At 49.8% G+C, this 17,712-nt stretch overlaps 7 protein-coding genes across 7 annotated transcripts; 3 read left to right on the top strand and 4 right to left on the bottom strand.

Annotated features, from left to right (window-relative positions):
- Positions 1–38: 38 nt before the first annotated feature.
- DEU56DRAFT_542978 (ribosomal protein S7 domain-containing protein) lies at positions 39–1,148 on the top strand. Its single transcript, XM_041346724.1, has 6 exons — positions 39–266; positions 320–457; positions 507–612; positions 664–804; positions 858–959; positions 1,013–1,148. Exons 1-6 carry the CDS (start codon positions 190–192, stop codon positions 1,052–1,054), a joined length of 606 nt encoding a protein of 201 aa, XP_041204961.1. The 5' UTR covers positions 39–189; the 3' UTR covers positions 1,055–1,148.
- Positions 1,149–2,081: 933 nt separating this feature from the next.
- On the bottom strand, positions 2,082–4,105 carry DEU56DRAFT_542984 (uncharacterized protein). Its single transcript, XM_041346725.1, has 4 exons — positions 3,917–4,105; positions 3,818–3,854; positions 3,006–3,751; positions 2,082–2,950 (listed from the first exon to the last, which is right to left on the bottom strand). Exons 1-4 carry the CDS (start codon positions 3,979–3,981, stop codon positions 2,113–2,115), a joined length of 1,686 nt encoding a protein of 561 aa, XP_041204960.1. The 5' UTR covers positions 3,982–4,105; the 3' UTR covers positions 2,082–2,112.
- A 4,821-nt stretch (positions 4,106–8,926) lies between these two features.
- DEU56DRAFT_542953 (uncharacterized protein) lies at positions 8,927–9,548 on the bottom strand. The gene has a single exon (XM_041346723.1). It carries the CDS (start codon positions 9,437–9,439, stop codon positions 9,014–9,016), a length of 426 nt encoding a protein of 141 aa, XP_041204959.1. The 5' UTR covers positions 9,440–9,548; the 3' UTR covers positions 8,927–9,013.
- DEU56DRAFT_542952 (uncharacterized protein) lies at positions 9,549–11,494 on the bottom strand. The gene is made up of 2 exons (XM_041346722.1): positions 10,717–11,494; positions 9,549–10,580 (listed from the first exon to the last, which is right to left on the bottom strand). Exons 1-2 carry the CDS (start codon positions 11,294–11,296, stop codon positions 9,658–9,660), a joined length of 1,503 nt encoding a protein of 500 aa, XP_041204958.1. The 5' UTR covers positions 11,297–11,494; the 3' UTR covers positions 9,549–9,657.
- Positions 11,495–12,318: 824 nt separating this feature from the next.
- DEU56DRAFT_862277 (uncharacterized protein) lies at positions 12,319–14,060 on the top strand. Its single transcript, XM_041355347.1, has 3 exons — positions 12,319–13,457; positions 13,515–13,747; positions 13,819–14,060. The coding sequence occupies exons 1-3, from the start codon at positions 12,352–12,354 to the stop codon at positions 13,941–13,943; spliced, it is 1,464 nt and encodes a 487-aa protein (XP_041204957.1). The 5' UTR covers positions 12,319–12,351; the 3' UTR covers positions 13,944–14,060.
- A 320-nt stretch (positions 14,061–14,380) lies between these two features.
- Positions 14,381–15,211, top strand: DEU56DRAFT_742997 (uncharacterized protein; the record flags this gene model as incomplete). Its single annotated transcript, XM_041348978.1, has 5 exons — positions 14,381–14,471; positions 14,524–14,619; positions 14,679–14,868; positions 14,916–15,126; positions 15,179–15,211. The coding sequence occupies 5 exons, from the start codon at positions 14,381–14,383 to the stop codon at positions 15,209–15,211; spliced, it is 621 nt and encodes a 206-aa protein (XP_041204956.1).
- A 129-nt stretch (positions 15,212–15,340) lies between these two features.
- On the bottom strand, positions 15,341–17,678 carry DEU56DRAFT_916091 (rab-GTPase-TBC domain-containing protein; the record flags this gene model as incomplete). The annotated part of the gene is made up of 13 exons (XM_041357827.1): positions 15,341–15,434; positions 15,485–15,552; positions 15,606–15,660; positions 15,720–15,934; positions 15,987–16,158; positions 16,211–16,323; positions 16,371–16,376; positions 16,434–16,535; positions 16,587–16,734; positions 16,783–16,878; positions 16,931–17,027; positions 17,077–17,100; positions 17,147–17,678. 13 exons carry the CDS (start codon positions 17,676–17,678, stop codon positions 15,341–15,343), a joined length of 1,722 nt encoding a protein of 573 aa, XP_041204955.1.
- Positions 17,679–17,712: the final 34 nt, after the last annotated feature.

Below are 17,712 nucleotides of genomic sequence, written 5' to 3'. Positions count from 1 at the left end.
ACCATGGACATGATCCCCACACGAGGCTGACACGCGGGCGCGTATCCTGGAACTGTACAGTTCTCGGCCTTTACCGGATGGCTGGTAAACCTTATTCTCCTGTAGTGGCACAACAGGAGCAAACAGCCGCTCATCGTCGCGCAAAAGGTCTAAGGCCACCTTGCATCAAGATCCCTCAAGCACCTCAAAATGGCCACCACCCTTCCCAAGGACGTCTCAAAGCTCGGTCAGGAAATTAAATTGTTCGGAAAGTGGGATACCCAAGAGTACGTTTGGACTTGTCGGCGCATTGTCTTTATATTGACTGATTTTGGTCCAGTGTCGAAGTGAAGGACATTTCCCTCACGGACTACATCCAAGTCCGCCATGCCGTTTACTTGCCCCACACTGCTGGCCGTTATGCCAAGAAGCAGTTCAAGAAGGCACAAATGCCCATCGTCGAGCGATTGGTTGACAGGTGCGCCAAATATCCATTCCACAAAGGCGAAGACACTGAGCGTTTGTAGTTTGATGATGAAGGGCCGCAACAACGGCAAGAAGCTTATGGCTGTCCGCATTGTTGCACATGCATTCGAGATCATCCACCTCCTTACCGACCAGAACCCCATCCAGGTCTGTCGAGCGGAAGTAGCTATACGACTCAAGATGCTAATCAGCACATAGGTTCTCGTTGATGCTATCGTCAACACTGGCCCTCGGGAAGACTCCACCCGTATTGGTTCTCAGGGTACCGTCCGTCGTCAAGCCGTCGATGTCTCACCCCTGCGGAGAGTCAACCAGGCCATCTCCCTCCTAACTATCGGTGTAAGCATATCCCGACCTTCAAGATTATTGTCACTTACTTGATACGATATCAGACGCGGGAGTCTGCCTTCCGCAACGTAAAATCCATCGCCGAGTGTCTTGCTGATGAGCTCATCAACGCCGCCAAGGGTTCCTCGAACTCATACGCTATCAAGGTAAGTCAAGATCTTATGTCAACAATCATGGCCTCATTTCCACCGTTTGACAGAAAAAAGATGAGCTCGAGCGTGTTGCCAAGTCTAACCGGTGAAAACTGCTGCTCGCATACTTGGGAGGACCTGCGCGGTCTGAGTGTGACTGCTATGGTCTTTCTGGATATTCTTTTTTTCTGCTTCACCATCAACGCCGCGCTCATGCTGCACCCATGCTTCTCTATGTGTATGTTAAACTCGATGACATTATGCATGCACATGACCCGCATCAATCACATCGCATGGAATGGGTGCCTATGATCTCAATGTTCCCACAACAACAGGGAAAGTTAACGCCTTAACGTTTGAACACTGTACCTTGCATATGAAACCATCACCGCTTGTGGAGGTTATCTCACATGGATCGGACCTGATCACGGAAGAATTCTGCGCGCGCTCCAAGCCTCAGGGCAAATTGCAGGAAATTGTATTAGGTGTACAAACAAGCAGAGTAATTCTCAACCCCAGGGATAAAAATGAGATATACACCCCATGCAATCTGATGGGGCGCGGGGACCAAGCCGTCTCAGCCTCAAGTGTCCTGTCTTCGACGGCACTCGAAATAATAGTAGAAGTACATATGTACGTTTTGGTTCCTTCACAAACAGCAGAGAAGAGGACCGCGTTGAGAGGACGAGAGAGTTGTGTAGATCGGGATAAATACAAGGGATGAGAGGCCAGTGCTAAATGCAGTTGGATGAGAATGCAGGTGGCGGTGACGATGCAATTAGCACATCCTCTCGATCCAAGGTACGAGTCGGCAGACCAGCAGGTGACGGTAGGGAAAGGTACGGTCTCGGCATGGCCAGGGCAGAGGTGATATCGATGACAAGTGATATGAGTAATAATACAAGTTTGATCTAATGTTGGGAGCGCTAAATGCACTGGTCTGCAGCAGGCTTGGTGCTACGAAAGGTTGGACGAGTTCGCTAGAGCGTAGGCAACGTCCATTGAGGAAAGCTGGCGCGATAGGGCGAGATCCGGAAGGCTTGAAAACCTTCTTTGTAACGAAATCCGAGAAAATCCATCCAAGATCTTCCGTGGATAGCAAGTAAAATCATGACTCCAGATGATAATGCCGACAAGAAATGAGAACCGCGTGGAATGGTAAGGCCTGCTACCGGAGCACAGACGCGTGTCGGGATGAGTCGCCTGTAATCGGTCCAGGAGCGGGCTTTGGGACGACGCCGGCAAGTCCGAGATAACCAATGTCTCGGCCGAATTCTTTGATCATGGCTTTACCCATCAGGCAAACCCAACCGAGACCCTCTCCAGTTACACACTGGCCAGGCCAAAACAGTTCCCCTTCCTCATCTTCGATGTCAGGCTCGTGCTCTTCATGCGCAGTCAGACTCGAGCTCATCATCCGTGCGAATGTCGTGGGATAATGCCGCGCCAGTATGGGCAGGGTCAGAGTGCGTTGCGCAAACTCCATACAGTACCCCGCGGCCATAACGCCACCTGACAACTCTTTGACGGAATACGTGAACACGGGACCAATGGTTGCTGTTGCCTTGGCGGATGCCTCGACCATGTTATAGCTCGCAGTTTGTCCCTTGGCGGTCTGAGGCAGAAGTCCATGCATATACTGTGGGAGTGCGGTGGAAATCGGAGGCGCTGGGCGTGAGGGAGCGGACAAGTTAACCAGATTGATACTGTTAGAAGTATTCGCGTTTGGAGTGCCACTCGCACTGTTGTTTATAGGAGTAGAGTTTGCGCTGTTGGCAGGAGCTATGCTTGCGGGAGAAGGAAGCATTGGTGGTGTGGGCTGTGAGACGAGGGATTGTTGGCCTGCGCTGCCCACCATGCCGTTCATATCCGCTTTCTCCGCCTCCTTGCTGAGCACTGCCATATCATTCTTCATTTTGGCCCATGTGCGTTCCATTTCAGGTTCTATGACCATCTTTGCTGAAAAGAAGAACTTTCGCCCGTGGATGAATCCTTCAATCATCCAGCTGTGTGCGTTAAATGCGTGAGCGGAACAAAAAACCACAATAAGTGAGTGCTTACATCAAGCCCAATAGGGCTTTTTCACGATCGCCAATCGTGTCAAGCTCAGCGATCCATTTATTTTTACACCACCCGAGGAATGCCTCGATGGTAGCCCAAGTCTCACGGAAGCACGATTTCCTGCTAAAATCCTTGCTCCACAACGAGTAGGTGAAGCACACGAGTGCGTCTACGAGCTCAAGCCGCGCTATGAGCCCTCCATGCTTATGATATGGAGAGTTTGGAGGCGGAGGGTTAGCCAGAGGACGATATTCCTTGTGTGTGGCAGGATATGTCGACCAGAAGCGAGCATCGCCTGAATACTTGAGCATTCTACCGTACTTGTGGTATATGTCATGCATTTCATCGAAGGAAGCGGGTGCTGGCCGTCCGCGCCGCGGACGCCGCACAGGCACAGTGGTTGACAAGACTGCAGGCGCCGGACCCCGGGGTGTCAAGGCAGTGGTATCTTCTCGTACTTCACCATCCTCTGATGGCTCAGAACGCAAGTTAAAGTTAGGAACTGCGTTGGAGGACCTGAGCGGTTGAGAAGGAGGAGGTGGCGGAGGTGGTGGGTGGTAATGATGATGGTGATGCGACGAGGGCTTTTCTGGAAGCCCGTTGATTCTAGAGCGCTTGACGACATCATGTTCCAGGGTGGAATCGTGCTTCCTCTTGACGGCTGGAAGTGTAGGGGAGTTTGACCGGGATGCGGGGGGTGACGGAGGGAGGTCTGGTGGCAACGGTGCTGCGAGAGGACCCAAGATCTAGAATGGGACGAAGAAAGAGTTTAATTACGTTGAATAGTTTTGTAAATGGAGAAGTTGAATGACCTCAAGACTCTTTAACAGTTGTTCTCGCGTCCATCTACTGAAGAGATAGGATGAGGAAGGGTGAGAATTGGGGAGCATGAGGTAGAGAAGTTGACTTACCGTTTCTTCATCTTTTGGAGCGACGAGGAGGATGAAGACGACGAGGAGGACGACTGGGAGAACATTGAGGAGTGATGGTGTTAGTGGGAAGAGAGAAAGCGGTGGCCAGCGCAACAATGGCTGGTGAGTTTGGGTGACCCGCTAAGACGGAAGCAGAATTTGGTAATGCCTTGCCAGGTCACAGCGCTTACATTGTAACTAAACCATTCTTCTTGAATTCTGGACCACCGGTCTTTTTTTCCATTCCTTGTAACTGTTTCACAGCTGCTCTATCTAATTATTCATTGGAGTATTTACTTGTTTCATCCTCCATGAATGCACAGCAGTCGACGTGCTAAACGGTTGTCGTCCGTGTTGCTCATTGGCATGGGGCCTGGCCAGTTACGCCATGCATAGCCTCCTTGAATTTATCGGGTGAAGCTTCCAAACTCCCTGTCCAACGTCCACCCAAATACTAATCGGTATGTACCTTCCTTCGGCTCACGGGACTGACATTCACCGACTCTCCCCTCTCCGAGGACAGCGTATGGGTTAAACTACCTACTAAACTGACTGCACCGCTGTCGACGGCGATAGGGTCATGTGGGTGCACATGGACAGTGAGAGACAGTAAATGGCACGTTTATATCTTCACAGCTAACACGTTGGTTCAAATTCAGCCGGCTTCCATACGGGTCTTGCCAAAATTCGAATTGGGACTGCTAGCCACTCCATTCATATCCACTTTCGGTGAATGACCCCGCTTCGTTCCCAAGTTTCGGCTTAGGAAAGGCTGAGAACTGTCAAGTCTTTCAATTGCAAGGTTCCGACCTTGGCTAGAATCCTGATTTAAATGCCACGCCTTTCGCGGCCCTCCATCTATGGAGCTCGACGTAATCAGTACCATGTAGACGCACATGCGTCACTTCCCCGCCCTTTAATCAATACCAAACCCTGCTCGCTATTCAAGTCATTGGAGTATAATTCCGTTCACACATGTCTCGCCTAACATAACCTACTATAGTAGCATGTTCTGGCTCAGGAACATCATGACCCACTCTGAGAAATATAGCACCACTTCTCCTCGATATATATATCGATCATGCGCGCCGAAATACAGTTCAATTATTCAAGTGCCACATACTACATGGGAGAATGGGATCTTCCTTGGGCAGACCATACAAGGTCTCAGTCGTTCCATCTATGGGGAAAACGTTACATAAAAATTCCCCAATTCTGAAACAAGGATAGCATGTATGTCCTTCAAGTGACAAATCTTTGAGTTAGCATTCAGGGGGGTTGGCAGCGTGGTTTCATACAAGCGAGGAGCTCGGCACGAACTTATCGTGCCAATCTCATCTAAGCGAAATCGAAAGACCATGACACACCGGTGATGCCCTGAAATTCCGCCCGCATTTCTGGTGGCGGCTCACAAGATACAAGTCAGTGTCTGTGGTGCGCATGATCCATACCCCGCACACAGTTAACGCCGCCATGCAGAACGTTTGTTCGAATTGAAGGGGGGACCATTTATTCACAATCAAGCAATTGGCTTGCTATTGATATCCAAACCTCGCTATTCTCCCGCGGCGGTAGGTCGATCGAAGACTTCCGATCTCAGTGTGACTTCATATCATGATGATAAATGGTGCCGACCATATCCGAGTCTAACCCTTCTTGCAAACCCATTCCTTAATGGTACATGGAATGATACCGGGAAAACACTTGAGACCATCGCCGGGTAATCTTTAAACGACCTGCAAGCTACACCAAGTGTGGGGCTCTATAAATCCCCGGACTATCAGCGCTGGCCCGCGAACCCTGCGAGGGAATACTCAGCATTGGTACGCTTCTCACCAAGCGTCGTTCCCCGGACCGTCCCTATAAGTAGTTCGTTCAGTCGCTGGTAAAAGGCGTCCTCAAATACAAATACCTCACACAAGGCTTTGATTGCCAAGCACAGCTAACCACGGTGGACTGGGCGAGCGCGATCATAACATTTATGCAGTGTCGTGGGAAGTTTTGTCCGCGGTACCGGCAAGCGCGCGACAGTTTGCCGCTGATGCAGTCGTCACAGTGCAGCCACCACCGATGGGCCATGAATATTTGAAGGCTTGCGTGCAGCGTCTCTGAGATGGACCATACAATTTGGCGTGCGGCGTGCGGACTAAATGGTTTATTGACGTCGGTGATTTCGACACTCTCAGGGGGTCCGCGGAGAGACTTGCACAAAAATGGACATTGCGTTAATGTGCGTCAGGTTAATTTGGACCCCGGCGCTTGGCCCCGGTTGCCGTTCATAACGCCTGGTCGGGCCTATTCGCTCGCAATAAGCCGAGTAATGTATCCCTCCCTGAGCTTCGCGGGATATGGAGTTCTCGAGCGTCTTCCATCGGTTGTTACATGTAATTGGACATGCAACGTTACGATCCTGGGGACTGTCATAGATGTATACGTTTGCGTGATCTGTGTCCAATGGAGCTGTGGCGTGAACACGACAGTTATCGCTGTTATCACCCCGCCATTGAAGCCTCGTTTTGGACGCAAAGCTGATGGCGCGTTCATATCCTTATCTTCTAGCTTTATCTGCATCGCGATAAACAGGCATTTGATTCCTTCGCCAGTGGGACCAATGAGGATAAGCAGCATTCAGGCTTCCATTCTACGATGCGTGCTCCACCGAGACGAAGAGATGAATGTTAATGGTATATCCAATAATATGCAGATATCGAGAAAGACCGAGGGTGAATTTGAAATCAACCGAATCGAGAATGAGAAAAGACTGTCTCGTGACCCAGGACCAGGAATTCGAAGTGAACGTGAAGCGCACTTCTTCGGGGCGCAACCGCAGAGAACTAAGATTCTAAGTTGTGTCAACGCCGGCTAGGTGAGGGGCACATCAACGTGCGGGCGTCAAGGGGTGGACAGACGACTGATTCGGATGTCAACGTGAATCCTTCAGTTTGGAAGGGGAACAAACCCGCCGACGATCTCCGCACCAGACGTAATCCTGATTGTTGGGAATCTTGACGTAAATCAGTAGGTCCAATTAGGCGCGATAACGCTCGCATGATAACCAACGAGAGATGTTTGAGCCAGAGGTCCGGTTAAAACGTTTTAGCGTGACTTCGTTGAACCATAGACAATGGCGGGAGAAACGTTTCCTATAAAGTTTGGTGTTGCGATATTATTCCAGAGTGAGAGCCAATGTTTGGGTGCAGGAACGGATGAACGTTCATGAAGGTATCTAGGTTTGCAGATTCGGGAAAGTTGTGTCAGCGGGAGCTGATAATGACGAGAAGGCCAGCATTACAGGAGTTCCTGGGATGTCATGGAACGGCTTCAACAAAGGCTGGAATAAACCGCTGATATTAAGCAAGTCTAGAAAAAACGGGATTTTGAAAGGAGGTATTTCATGTACGGCACGATATCGTGACGGGCGGTGGCTTGGATGGGCGATAACGTGTGACACCCAGCCACGATCGCGGCCTGTCTGATCCTGAAAGCACAGATACGTGGGCAAATGAGTCTATTGGGATCGCATTGCTCGTTTAGTGGGAGGCGCGGTTGTAGAACCAGAGAGCAGTGGACCGAAGTTATCTGTAAGAACGTCCGGCGAGCGGTCCTATAGCCTTCGTTGCCTCGCTAGAATACGCAGCCGCGTCATCCGAGGGTAAAAACAGGCGCCATGACATCACCGTGGTTGCAAAGAGCGGGATGGCGAGAAACCTGAGTACATGCGTGCTGCACACCGTGTCGAGAGCGTGATTTCCTTTTTGAGGCATCTTAGCTCATTCAAAGCAATTTATTTATCCTCCCAAGGCAACGCTAGCATGGAACGAAACCAACCATGGATGCCGTTCGGCAACCCAAAAAGTCTTGTGTAGGGGATCTAAAGAGGCACCTTGTCACGGTATTCTTGAAAAAGGGTTATCCTTCGCGGCACGCAGCCAGGGAAGGGCGTCACAAGCCTACGTAGGAGCCTTGAATATGTGGTCCCGCGCGCCAACGCCTTCAAAGCGCATATAGCCGAAGCAATGCGTTCCGTGCAGGGATCCAAAACATATAGCCTCTTTAAATCCACCAGACGCTAATTTGAGGCTCAGCGCCTCAGTGTGGTATTCGGGGATATGTCGGGAACGGCGTTCATGGCCGCAGTGACAATCCACCATCCAGGCAGGTTTCACGATAATTTGAGCGCGGGGTGGATGACTGCATTGCCAACTGACAATTTACCATCCTGGCAGGTATCCCGGTTTCCGGGTGCAGCGTAAATGGCCGCATTGACGACCCAACTCCCCGGCGGACATTTCAAATCAGCCGCTAATACATCCCAGTCATCAAGGATAGCCGCCCGAAGAGTACTGAGGAATAGCAACCAGAATCATTGACAAAGGCTACAATTACATTCCCAACCCACTGTGAAACTTTTGTCAGACCGCGATCGAAACAACAAAAACAAAAACATACTTACATTTGAAGTGTGAGTCAGGAGTATCGCTGATGGAACGTAGAGGAGGCAACGTCCCAACGTAGGAAGCCAATTTAAACGTAGCCTGAAACAAGGCAAGAGAATCCGATACAGCCACAAGTTACAACAATTGCCAATCGGGCTTGAGGATGCCATCAGGGGTGTTTCAGCAGCATCGATTTAGCAGATCCGCGTGGATGTATCATATGCCTGTGTATGTCTGTCCTTTGCTGTGATCGTGATCGTGACGGCGGCTATTAGAGACTAGACTTGACTTTCCGTACGGCAGGTAGGGTCCCAGCCAAGCTCAGCTAGTGTGATCACATCGTGATTAGAGTGTTAATGTGCCATTAGCACATTCATATGTAAATCATCGAGAGGAGAAATGCGAGAAATAAGTGCTTGTCCATGACAACGAAGGCACAGGAGGATCTGGCAAAGTTTTGCTAAACGTGACACCAACACTCACACGCACGTGACTTGTCACACCGTGTTCTCATGGTCGCGCCGCGCGCGAGCAGAAGCCAGATCGCAAGTTCAGAAATCTATATGATATAATGGCCTTGCAATGCACAACGTAAAGACCAAGAAAATATGATATACACCGCTCTCAACTCTGTGAGTGTGCAGCCTAAGCTCCAGCTAATCTATAGTAGCAGTCGTAGTAGTACATATACACCAGGATTCTCTGCCGCTACAAAGGCGAGTTCGCCATGCACACACCTGCTAGTAACGTGATGATACACACAAAACAAGGCGAGAAAAAAAAGAAAAAGGTGATGATAGTGATGGAAGTGACAATGATAAAAAAAATGAAGACGATAGCAGTGCGACAACAAGCGATGGGTTCTTGCCCTTGACAAATCCAGTGACTGTGCACCTGAGCTAGAGGAGTGGAGGAAGATCGGAAATAAAGAGGGAGAAGGGGAAGAAGAAAAGAAAAGAAAAAGAAAAGAGAACTGGGAGATGATGGTGAGAGGACAAGGAAAATGAAAATGACGAGAATAGGAAAAGAACTGATGATGCAACAACCTTCTCAGTCCTGAAAATCGATGATAGTACATTCTACGCATTCATTCCTTCAGATGCTTCCTTCCTTCCTTTCTGTTAATCCTGATCCAATAGGCCAGATTATCCTGACCCAGTGACGAAGCGCGATGCTTGTGCGATACGATGTGATGTGATGTGCGATGTGCTCCGGTACTCGATGCAATTCTTGATATAATGATTCGGTCATTCCAATGCGTCAGAAATTCGTTGATGTGTTGAAACAAGAAGAATCCGTGCCAGTCTACCGCCTGCGCGTCTTTGGGCGCGAGCGCGATTTTGGCTTAGGCGCAGGAGGTGCGGGAGTAGCATCTGCGTGCTCGCCGCCTTCCTCGGAATTGGTATTGGTCGAGTTGGTTCTCTTTGGTGGGGCCCTGGACCTCGGTTTTGCACGAGAAGCTGAAGGGCGGGATCTCTTGGCGGGAGCAGATTTCTCCTCCTCTGCTTCCTCCTCATCTTCCTCCTCCTCGCCGTTATCGTCAAGATGCTTGACAACTGTATCAAGGCACTTAACGACCTTGTCCGCACGGCCCTTCTTTGCTTTTGACTTGTCCGGTTCCTCTTCACAAACAGTGCTGCTACCAGCACTTTCAACATCCTCTACGGACTCCGCCGACAACTCCCGCGAGTGGGTGCGCGTGAGAGTGGTCGCCGAAGATGCCGGCGACTCGCCTTTCTTCCGCTGGCTCCTACGCGGCTCCGGAGAGACAGATTTCTCCACATCCTGTGCTAGCACAGGCGTTTCGACGAGCTCGCGCTTTGCTGCGCGCGTTAACATAAGCTCCATTTCCGGTTCCGGTAGTTCGGTGCCTGCTTCGACATCATCGGGCACCTCTTCTGGTTCCGCGTTGTCAGGAAGGGAAGATTCGTCCGGTTTCCTCGGGCTCCTGGCAGCTGTAGCAGTCCTGCGCGTCCTTGCACGCTTCCTTGGAGGAGGAGGCACGAGGAGATCGTCATCGTCATCTTCGATGACTTGTTCTTGGATCATGGTGGGCTTGCGCTTGCGCAGACTCATGCGGGTTTCGCTTTCAGATGGGACGTATGCGGCGTACCAGGGTTGGGAAGAGAGTGCACTGGAATAAGCGTGTTGGAGGGAACCAAGAATCCAGAGGTTGTCTTGGGTGGCTATCCAGCCGATGGGTGAGATGATGGGGGTGGGAGTGGTATCTGAAGCGGATGTTAGTACACAATTGACGGAGTCATGCTGAGTGTAATGAAATGTAGAATCGATGGGCATCAAAGGCAAGGACGCAGGAATCCAGATATTACAGTGCACAAGAGTGAATACGTCGAGTAGACTTACCGAGTACACTCTGCACGACTGCTGCAGTGTTCTTCTTCTGTTCCTTATTCCAAAAGACCCAATGTGCAGGGTGCATTGGACGATAGAAGACAGCAAGTGCAGCAAGCGCTAATACTCTGCTGTCGCTCGGGAGGTCGGGTGCGGCTGGTGGCGCAGTGACAGCAGCACTGAGAAACTCGCGGACAGCGGGCAGCATCACAGTAAGGACGCCATTAGCCAGGACACCGGGCGCCACCTGGAGGGGGTGGACGATTGATGGAAAGGACTGCTTTGTGGGTGGAGGTGGTGTGGATTCACGGGAGAGGACATGGAGAGGGTCATAACGGGGGAAAACAGGCTTTGGGGGAGTGCGTGGTGGGACTGATGGTGTATTCTGTGGACCATCTGGACGGATGGAGGAGATTGGGAAGCGAGAGGGATGTATTGGGTAGTCGTGGATATATGTGGGGTTTGGTAGTACATTGTTCATGGTTATGGCCAGCACCTCACGAGGACGGGGATAAGTTTGCGGGCGAGAGAAGGAAGGAATCTGTGGACAGAAAGAATCTTGATGTGAGACTGGGATTCCAAGGGTGCTCATGATGATTGGGAAGGATATAGAAACCCAGGAAGTGATATGAGGTGATGGTAGATGAGTTAGACTAGATTTAAATAAGAGAGGAGTTTTGGATGTACACGCGATGAAAGGATGTCTGATGGGGCGAAGCTATAAAGCAACGTCAAATGACGGTCAAAGGTAAATGTAAATGCAGGGCCTCTGCATGGCTCAGCGCGCCGGCTGCAAGCCACGCCTCGCACATCTTTCCCATTTGAGCTTCATCCACAGAACACGCGGCGGCTATTCTCCCACAAAGAAACATAATAAAAATCACAACAACGTCTAGCTAGCTCCAAGCTAGCTGCTCACTACACTTTCTTAGTCCCGTCCGTTGCTAGTCCTAGCACCGCCGTCGTGCACAGCGAGCTCAACGTTAACGGAACGAACCACTTCCCATTTTGGTTTACCGCACATTTTACATCTAATCTTATCACATCATGGATCATCATGATCAGCCTGATTTGCTACTTTAACCGACTTATGCCCGGCTACAACCAGCTGCTATCATACGTATATAACACAGCATATCGATCCAGACTGATACAGATCGCTTTAAGCGCGATTGTATATATCGGGTGCCGAAGTTCGAACTGCCAGCATGCTGCATAATTTTCGAGCAGATTATTAGTGGACGTGGTGTTAAGAGGCTTCATTCAGCGAGGACGGTTTGAGATCTGTGGTCAAAGGGCAAATTCCTCGGCCGCCGTAACAACCAAATCAGTTACCTACAAGCCCGCGCAGTGAGAGATTGGCGCACTTTATTAGTACTGTTCTTGAGCGCACCAGAAAAACACTGTCTTCTTGACCGTACTATAGAAGGAATAGTCGTCTGTGGTAGGCTTGGAGCCCTTTGCAGGAGCCTAGAACTTGCCGCCCTCGTATGATCACAAACGTTCGCAGCGCACAGAGAGAGCCTCGAGCCTCGAGGAAACTGTCAAGCAATCGATTACCAAATCAAGAAGTAATAACTGTTGGGCACAGCCACACATAACACACGCTGTATACGACGCGCAGTGGCTTGCTTCCATATCGCCTCCATGGAACAACAGCATGCATCGCCTCCGCAATCAGGCCCGCCCCCTGGTATCGTTCCTCGCTTTATCAGGACCTTCAGCAAGGGCAGCGCTACAATAGAACAATCAACGTCCACCGCACATGCAGACGAGCCTGAGGCAGCTTTATCACCCTCCACATCAAAACTTCCAAAAGCGAAGATAAACGCAGTAGACAAGTTCTTAAAGTATGCACGCAGGGCGAAGAGCGCAAGTTTTCCTCCGTCCTCCTGGTTCGTGGAGGAAGACAACCAAGTTCAACAACCGACCACTCCCACTGCTGCATCCCTTCCTGCTACCCCCATCATTGATGATGAGATCCAGGAGGCAAGCAGCAGTGCGACTGATGGTCTGGTTCAATTCCATGGAGCAGAAGGTGGCATTGACAGCGAACCACCAGAACCTGACACACTCGCTCGCAAAATCCAAGCTATGATCGCATCATTACCTTCCATGCCATCTGGGCTATCCACTTCTTTCCCACAGTTTCATACTACACCGTCGGGAGGGCAAGTCATAGATCACAATGACGACCCTTCAATCTCCCCCACAGGAGTTTCCGACTCAAAGTTGATGGCATTCCTCACTTCATTCACCGCCATGAATGGGTCAATTGATCGTGGAAGAGAGTCTGTGTGGTCTGTATTAGACCGATTGCGATCCCCTCTCACCAAGAAGGATGGCATCGTTGATCCAAATACAGACGAACTGCGCATAGGCGCGGAGTATGAAGATGACAATGGATCGGTGATGATGTACGGGCCTTTAGAACCCACGGAGGACTCGGAGATAGAGATAGCACGCTCTGAGATTGTCTCGCTCAATGGAGATGGAGAAGAGATCCGCACGCCCCAGCTGAAATTCGTTCCCCTTCCTTCAGAGTCTATTGAACAAGTATTCGCACAGAGCGAGAGTTTTGATAGACGCAAGGGGAAACAAAGGGCGGGCCCTGAGCAATTTGCATCCAGCAGCAGAGTCGAACCAGAGGACATGTCTGCTGTTGGTGTAATGGAATTGACACCAGAATATCGTGTCTGGCTCCCATCGCCCACAAAAATCTCCATTCAAGCAATGTGGTGGGGCTTCCGTATGTAGGTGTTTTTCCCGATATAATCGCATACCTTCAAAACTTATGTGACTGATCTTAGTTACCTTCCACCCCCCGTGCTTGATGCGCTCAATGACAAACAGCTTGAAGCTGCGAAACGTGCTGCCATGATCACAACCGCACTGAAATGGCTACTAGATCATCTGCCCATCACCCTCATGCCGCCGCAGCTGCGTATCCCGATGAGTTTTCTCCGCCGACTTGTACCATACCTCGGGTACATCGGAGGTTTCATTGCCTGGAGCTGGTCAGCAGTCAAAGTATTTGATAAAGGTACGTGTCATTCGTCAACGTGACTGACTGAATCTTAACTGATTGCTTTCATAACGTTATATCAAATGTAGGATATGGAGTCGTTCTCACCGCCACTTGGATCCTCCCAATCGCCCTCATACCGGGAACGTGGGAGGCAAGCGATTTTCCAGCATTGCAAGCGGAGCCCCAGACTCCCGCTTGGTCGAAGTATTAGTCTTGTTGTTTGATGTTTCTTGGGACTCGTGAATTGCTACACACAGGGACTGTATCAATGTTATTCATGGGGTCTGTAGCTGTATATACCCAACGATGTGTGTTTTGAGCTCATTCATTCAGTAACACAGTCAACGGGAGCTGCATCTGCTGTAATTGCTACAGTTCAGGGTAATCAAAAATTCAGTTCAGAGGTGATTTTTTGTTTATTCCTGCATATGCTAGTGAATATCAGAACTGTACTGTTGGCTTACGGGCTTTCCCGGACCCATACCGATATGGAAGGTGTTGCGGTTCAGCAGTCTGACGTCATGGTTTATGATCCAGCACGACGACGTCAGGGGACACCATCCAAAACGTCGCCTACATAAACCCCAACCCTTTCGCCCCTGAGCCATCTTCTCCTTCACCTAAACTATCACATCGATTTTATAAAGAATGTCTAATCTGAGTCCTGAACAAGCCCGCTTGGATCCTTACACCTGCGCTGCAGAAAATACGGATCTTACTCTTCAGGAGAAGATCACCGGTATGTATTTAGTTTCGCGAACAACTAGTTCGTCACACTGACAACTCGTAAGACTTGCACACCGTCATCAAGAATGCAAAAATCGGAATGCTCGTCACGCGCGATGCAAATGGGAACTTGCATTCCCGAGCAATGACTCCTGCTACGCGTACGAATCCAATTCTCACCAGACTGTGATTTTTTCTAACATGCACGTAACCTTTGAAGCATACAGCGACACGCAACTGAACCTCGTGTTCCTCGCGAACAACGTGTCTCACAAGTTCGAGGAAATCGAGAATGATGCGCACGTCAATGTCAGTTTCTGCGACCCATCCTCCACGAACTGGGCGTCGTATTCCGGTAGAGCCAGAGTGACTCAGGACAAGGATCTTATCAATAAGCACTGGTCCTCATTGTGCGTCAACCGTTTTCATGCATTGACTTGGTGTTGACTGAGCGTAGCATTACTGGCTATATTGGTGACTTGAAGGACGGTGTCCACAAGGGCGACAAGAATGACCCACGTGTCGCCGTGATTGAGATCATCCCGGACGAGATCAAGTACTGGATTACGAAGCACTCATCTGCGGTGCGTACGGCACAAGTCGCTTTGGGTGCAGCCACGGGCAAGGCTACGTCTCCTGGAGAGTTGCGCACCATCAGCAAGGAAGAGGTCGGTGTTTGCGTAAATGAATCATCGGCCGCAATTTAATATTTGTCTGTAGGTTCAACTTGCCCAAGGGCTTCATTCCAAGTAGTTCTTTGTCGGCCGTCTTACTTGTATCACATTGTGGGGGTCTGCCCTGTAGTGGAATCAGAAGTTTCTTTATAACACGTGTACCGCCCTAGGAACGCATATCTCTATGTGCTGAATTCCAATTTCTGTATCATAAGTGACGACTTCCCCTTCTGCTAGCCAGAGGAGATGACAAGCGGTGAGATGACTTGGAGTCCTGGTTCTCATGCATGGCCTCGGCGTAACTGTCGTGAATATCAGAACCATGGCCCAAAATAAGGAAATGGTACTGTACAGTAGTTTGTATCTAACCAACTCTTCCTCAAGTTCTTCGTTTCGTAGCCGAGCCATTACAAGCTGATTCTGAACGACCGCTCAGTCATATATGAACTAATAACGTTTGCGTTACGACTTACAAGGATCTCAACATGCTCTGCATTTAATTGCGCCATATTTGTATCAAGTTCTTTCCTGTCGTCACGGTCCGAGCATTCAAAGACGGTCACCTGTAATTGCTGATGAGTACTCACACTTGCGCAGACAGACTGCGATTGCTGTTTCGCAACGTATCGATCTCGATGGCATGAGCATCTCGGGCACGGACAAAGTCCTCATACTCGTGTGCGTAAGCGTCTAACATGAACGGTGTGATCTTCATAGAGATGGCGTCCAGCACGAACGCGTCTACATCATACGTAACGCTCTTGGCTGGACCGTGGTCTTCAGGCGAATCCGAGGCCTCAATCTATCAATTTTCGCTGTGAAGCAAAGTGCGATGGTAAAATAACGCGACGTACCTTGTACCGATCAAAAATCTTGTTCTTCAGAAACGCGAGGATATCATCAAACTTGAGGGTAAGTAGAACTTCTTCATTCTTCTGGAGCAGCACGATGCTGAATGCAAAGATGGCTTCTATACCACTGGCCAAACAATTGTCGTATATCCGGACTACGATTTCTAGTGGAAATCTGAAGTTCCACTACTGAGTCACGCTATGCGCCTTGGAAATTGCAGACTTACCGGTAGCTGAAAAGCGTTAGAAACCACTGCGAACAGAACATGCTAGATTTGATGCCTTGTCGGAGGAAATGAACGTGAAGCACGGGTGATAGTTCTTCTATCAACCGGTCGAACTGATGTCACTTGAGACGGGGATCGCAGATCCAACTAAGGGGCATACCTGGTACTAACATCAGAAAGTAAGTGTGAATGAAACTAGTTGTTGCATTGGACCTCTACATACAAGTCGGAGCTGCAGTTTAGGCATCTCTGGGAGGAAATGACCCCGGAGATCGTAGGAGTGCATCAACCTCACGAGGAGCGAGAATGCCTCTTCGTCCGGCATCTAGTTTGTACGAAGTAAACACAAATTGAATTGGAGCAACGAGGAGCTCACATTGAGAAGGAGTACGGCCACAACGAAAGGAAGACCTTGACAATAACCAACCTGAGGGTCGTACAATGAATATGCTTTGAGAACGTTGAAAAGATGTTCTTGGCCGATGCCCTGTCCATCGGTAAAGAAATCATGGTGAGGAAAGGTTCTGTGAAGTGAAAGTCAACAGATGTGGACATCCAAAGTAAATTCGAACCTTCCGAGATCTCGCGTGATTGCCTTTTCATGAGGACTGGACTCTTTAAGGAGCGAAAGGTATGTGTTCTCTAGTTCAATGTCCTTTGACGCTGCCCTACCTCAAGCAGCATATCAGTGGTGGATTTGAATGTCAGGAAGCACCGTACATTAATTGCCACATCATTCCACGAAGCGCGTCCGGAATCCCTTTCTCGATTGCTTTGGCTAGCTTTTGGGGATTCGAGGCTGCGAAACCCTGATAATCTACGATGCGGGATGAATACCAGGTATACAAGATGGCTTGGGAGATTACCTGAAATGACGGCTCCCCAGAAACCTTGCGCTAGAGTCAGAACTGAAAATTGGTGCATGGTCATTCTTACCCCAATCTATGCCTCCCTGTTCAGATTCTGTTGCCTCAGCACGTCGCTCGTTGTGAAGGCGCAAAAATTCTTCGTGAAGCTTCTGCTGCCCTTCTCCAGCACTCCGCAATGCTTCACTACTGCCTTCATCACGGGTGCCCTGTGACCCGATACGCGCAAGGATATTACTTCCAGGCGCAGATGGTATCGTAATCGTCGAAGCAGACTTCCTATGTGAAAAATGACGTAAAGAAGACAAAACTTTCGAGGGTGCCGATGAAATAGTTGTCCTGCGGTTCAGCTTGGGAAGCGTAGTATCGTCCGCTTCTGCCTCAGTGACAAGGCTGGTATTTCCTGAGAGCGAGACAGTTGAGAAGCTTGGATCATCATCAAGGATTACATCGTTATAGTCGGACTCGGCGACAGATCCTCTTGGGGAAAGCTCATCGTATGTGAGGCCCTTCGGGGAAAGCAAGGTATCGAGAGGTGAAGGTGGATCCGGTTGTGATGCTACCGCGACAGAACCATTATTTCCGGTACTTCCTTCTGACATTTGAACAGATTATGCTGGAAGATGGTACATGGGT

This window comes from Suillus clintonianus (assembly GCF_016758775.1).
Source record: "Suillus clintonianus strain FC179 chromosome Unknown DEU56scaffold_79, whole genome shotgun sequence".
In the NCBI taxonomy this organism is placed as follows: domain Eukaryota; kingdom Fungi; phylum Basidiomycota; class Agaricomycetes; order Boletales; family Suillaceae; genus Suillus; species Suillus clintonianus.
This window is presented reverse-complemented; position numbering and strand designations above follow the sequence as displayed.

Bases quoted from the DNA above. Each gene is read 5' to 3' on its own strand.
- DEU56DRAFT_542978 (XM_041346724.1), top strand. From the start codon at position 190: ATGGCCACCACCCTTCCCAAGGACGTCTCAAAGCTCGGTCAGGAAATT. The intron at 267-319 runs GTACGTTTGGAC...ATTTTGGTCCAG, and splicing joins GGAAAGTGGGATACCCAAGA to TGTCGAAGTGAAGGACATTT. The intron at 960-1,012 runs GTAAGTCAAGAT...ACCGTTTGACAG, and splicing joins CGAACTCATACGCTATCAAG to AAAAAAGATGAGCTCGAGCG.
- DEU56DRAFT_542984 (XM_041346725.1), bottom strand. From the start codon at position 3,981: ATGTTCTCCCAGTCGTCCTCCTCGTCGTCTTCATCCTCCTCGTCGCTC. The intron at 3,752-3,817 runs GTCATTCAACTT...GTCCCATTCTAG, and splicing joins AACTGTTAAAGAGTCTTGAG to ATCTTGGGTCCTCTCGCAGC. The intron at 2,951-3,005 runs GTAAGCACTCAC...TAACGCACACAG, and splicing joins AAAGCCCTATTGGGCTTGAT to CTGGATGATTGAAGGATTCA.
- DEU56DRAFT_542953 (XM_041346723.1), bottom strand. From the start codon at position 9,439: ATGCGTAGAATGTACTATCATCGATTTTCAGGACTGAGAAGGTTGTTG.
- DEU56DRAFT_542952 (XM_041346722.1), bottom strand. From the start codon at position 11,296: ATGAGCACCCTTGGAATCCCAGTCTCACATCAAGATTCTTTCTGTCCA. The intron at 10,581-10,716 runs GTAAGTCTACTC...CATCCGCTTCAG, and splicing joins AGTCGTGCAGAGTGTACTCG to ATACCACTCCCACCCCCATC.
- DEU56DRAFT_862277 (XM_041355347.1), top strand. From the start codon at position 12,352: ATGGAACAACAGCATGCATCGCCTCCGCAATCAGGCCCGCCCCCTGGT. The intron at 13,458-13,514 runs GTAGGTGTTTTT...GACTGATCTTAG, and splicing joins ATGTGGTGGGGCTTCCGTAT to TTACCTTCCACCCCCCGTGC. The intron at 13,748-13,818 runs GTACGTGTCATT...TATCAAATGTAG, and splicing joins AGTCAAAGTATTTGATAAAG to GATATGGAGTCGTTCTCACC.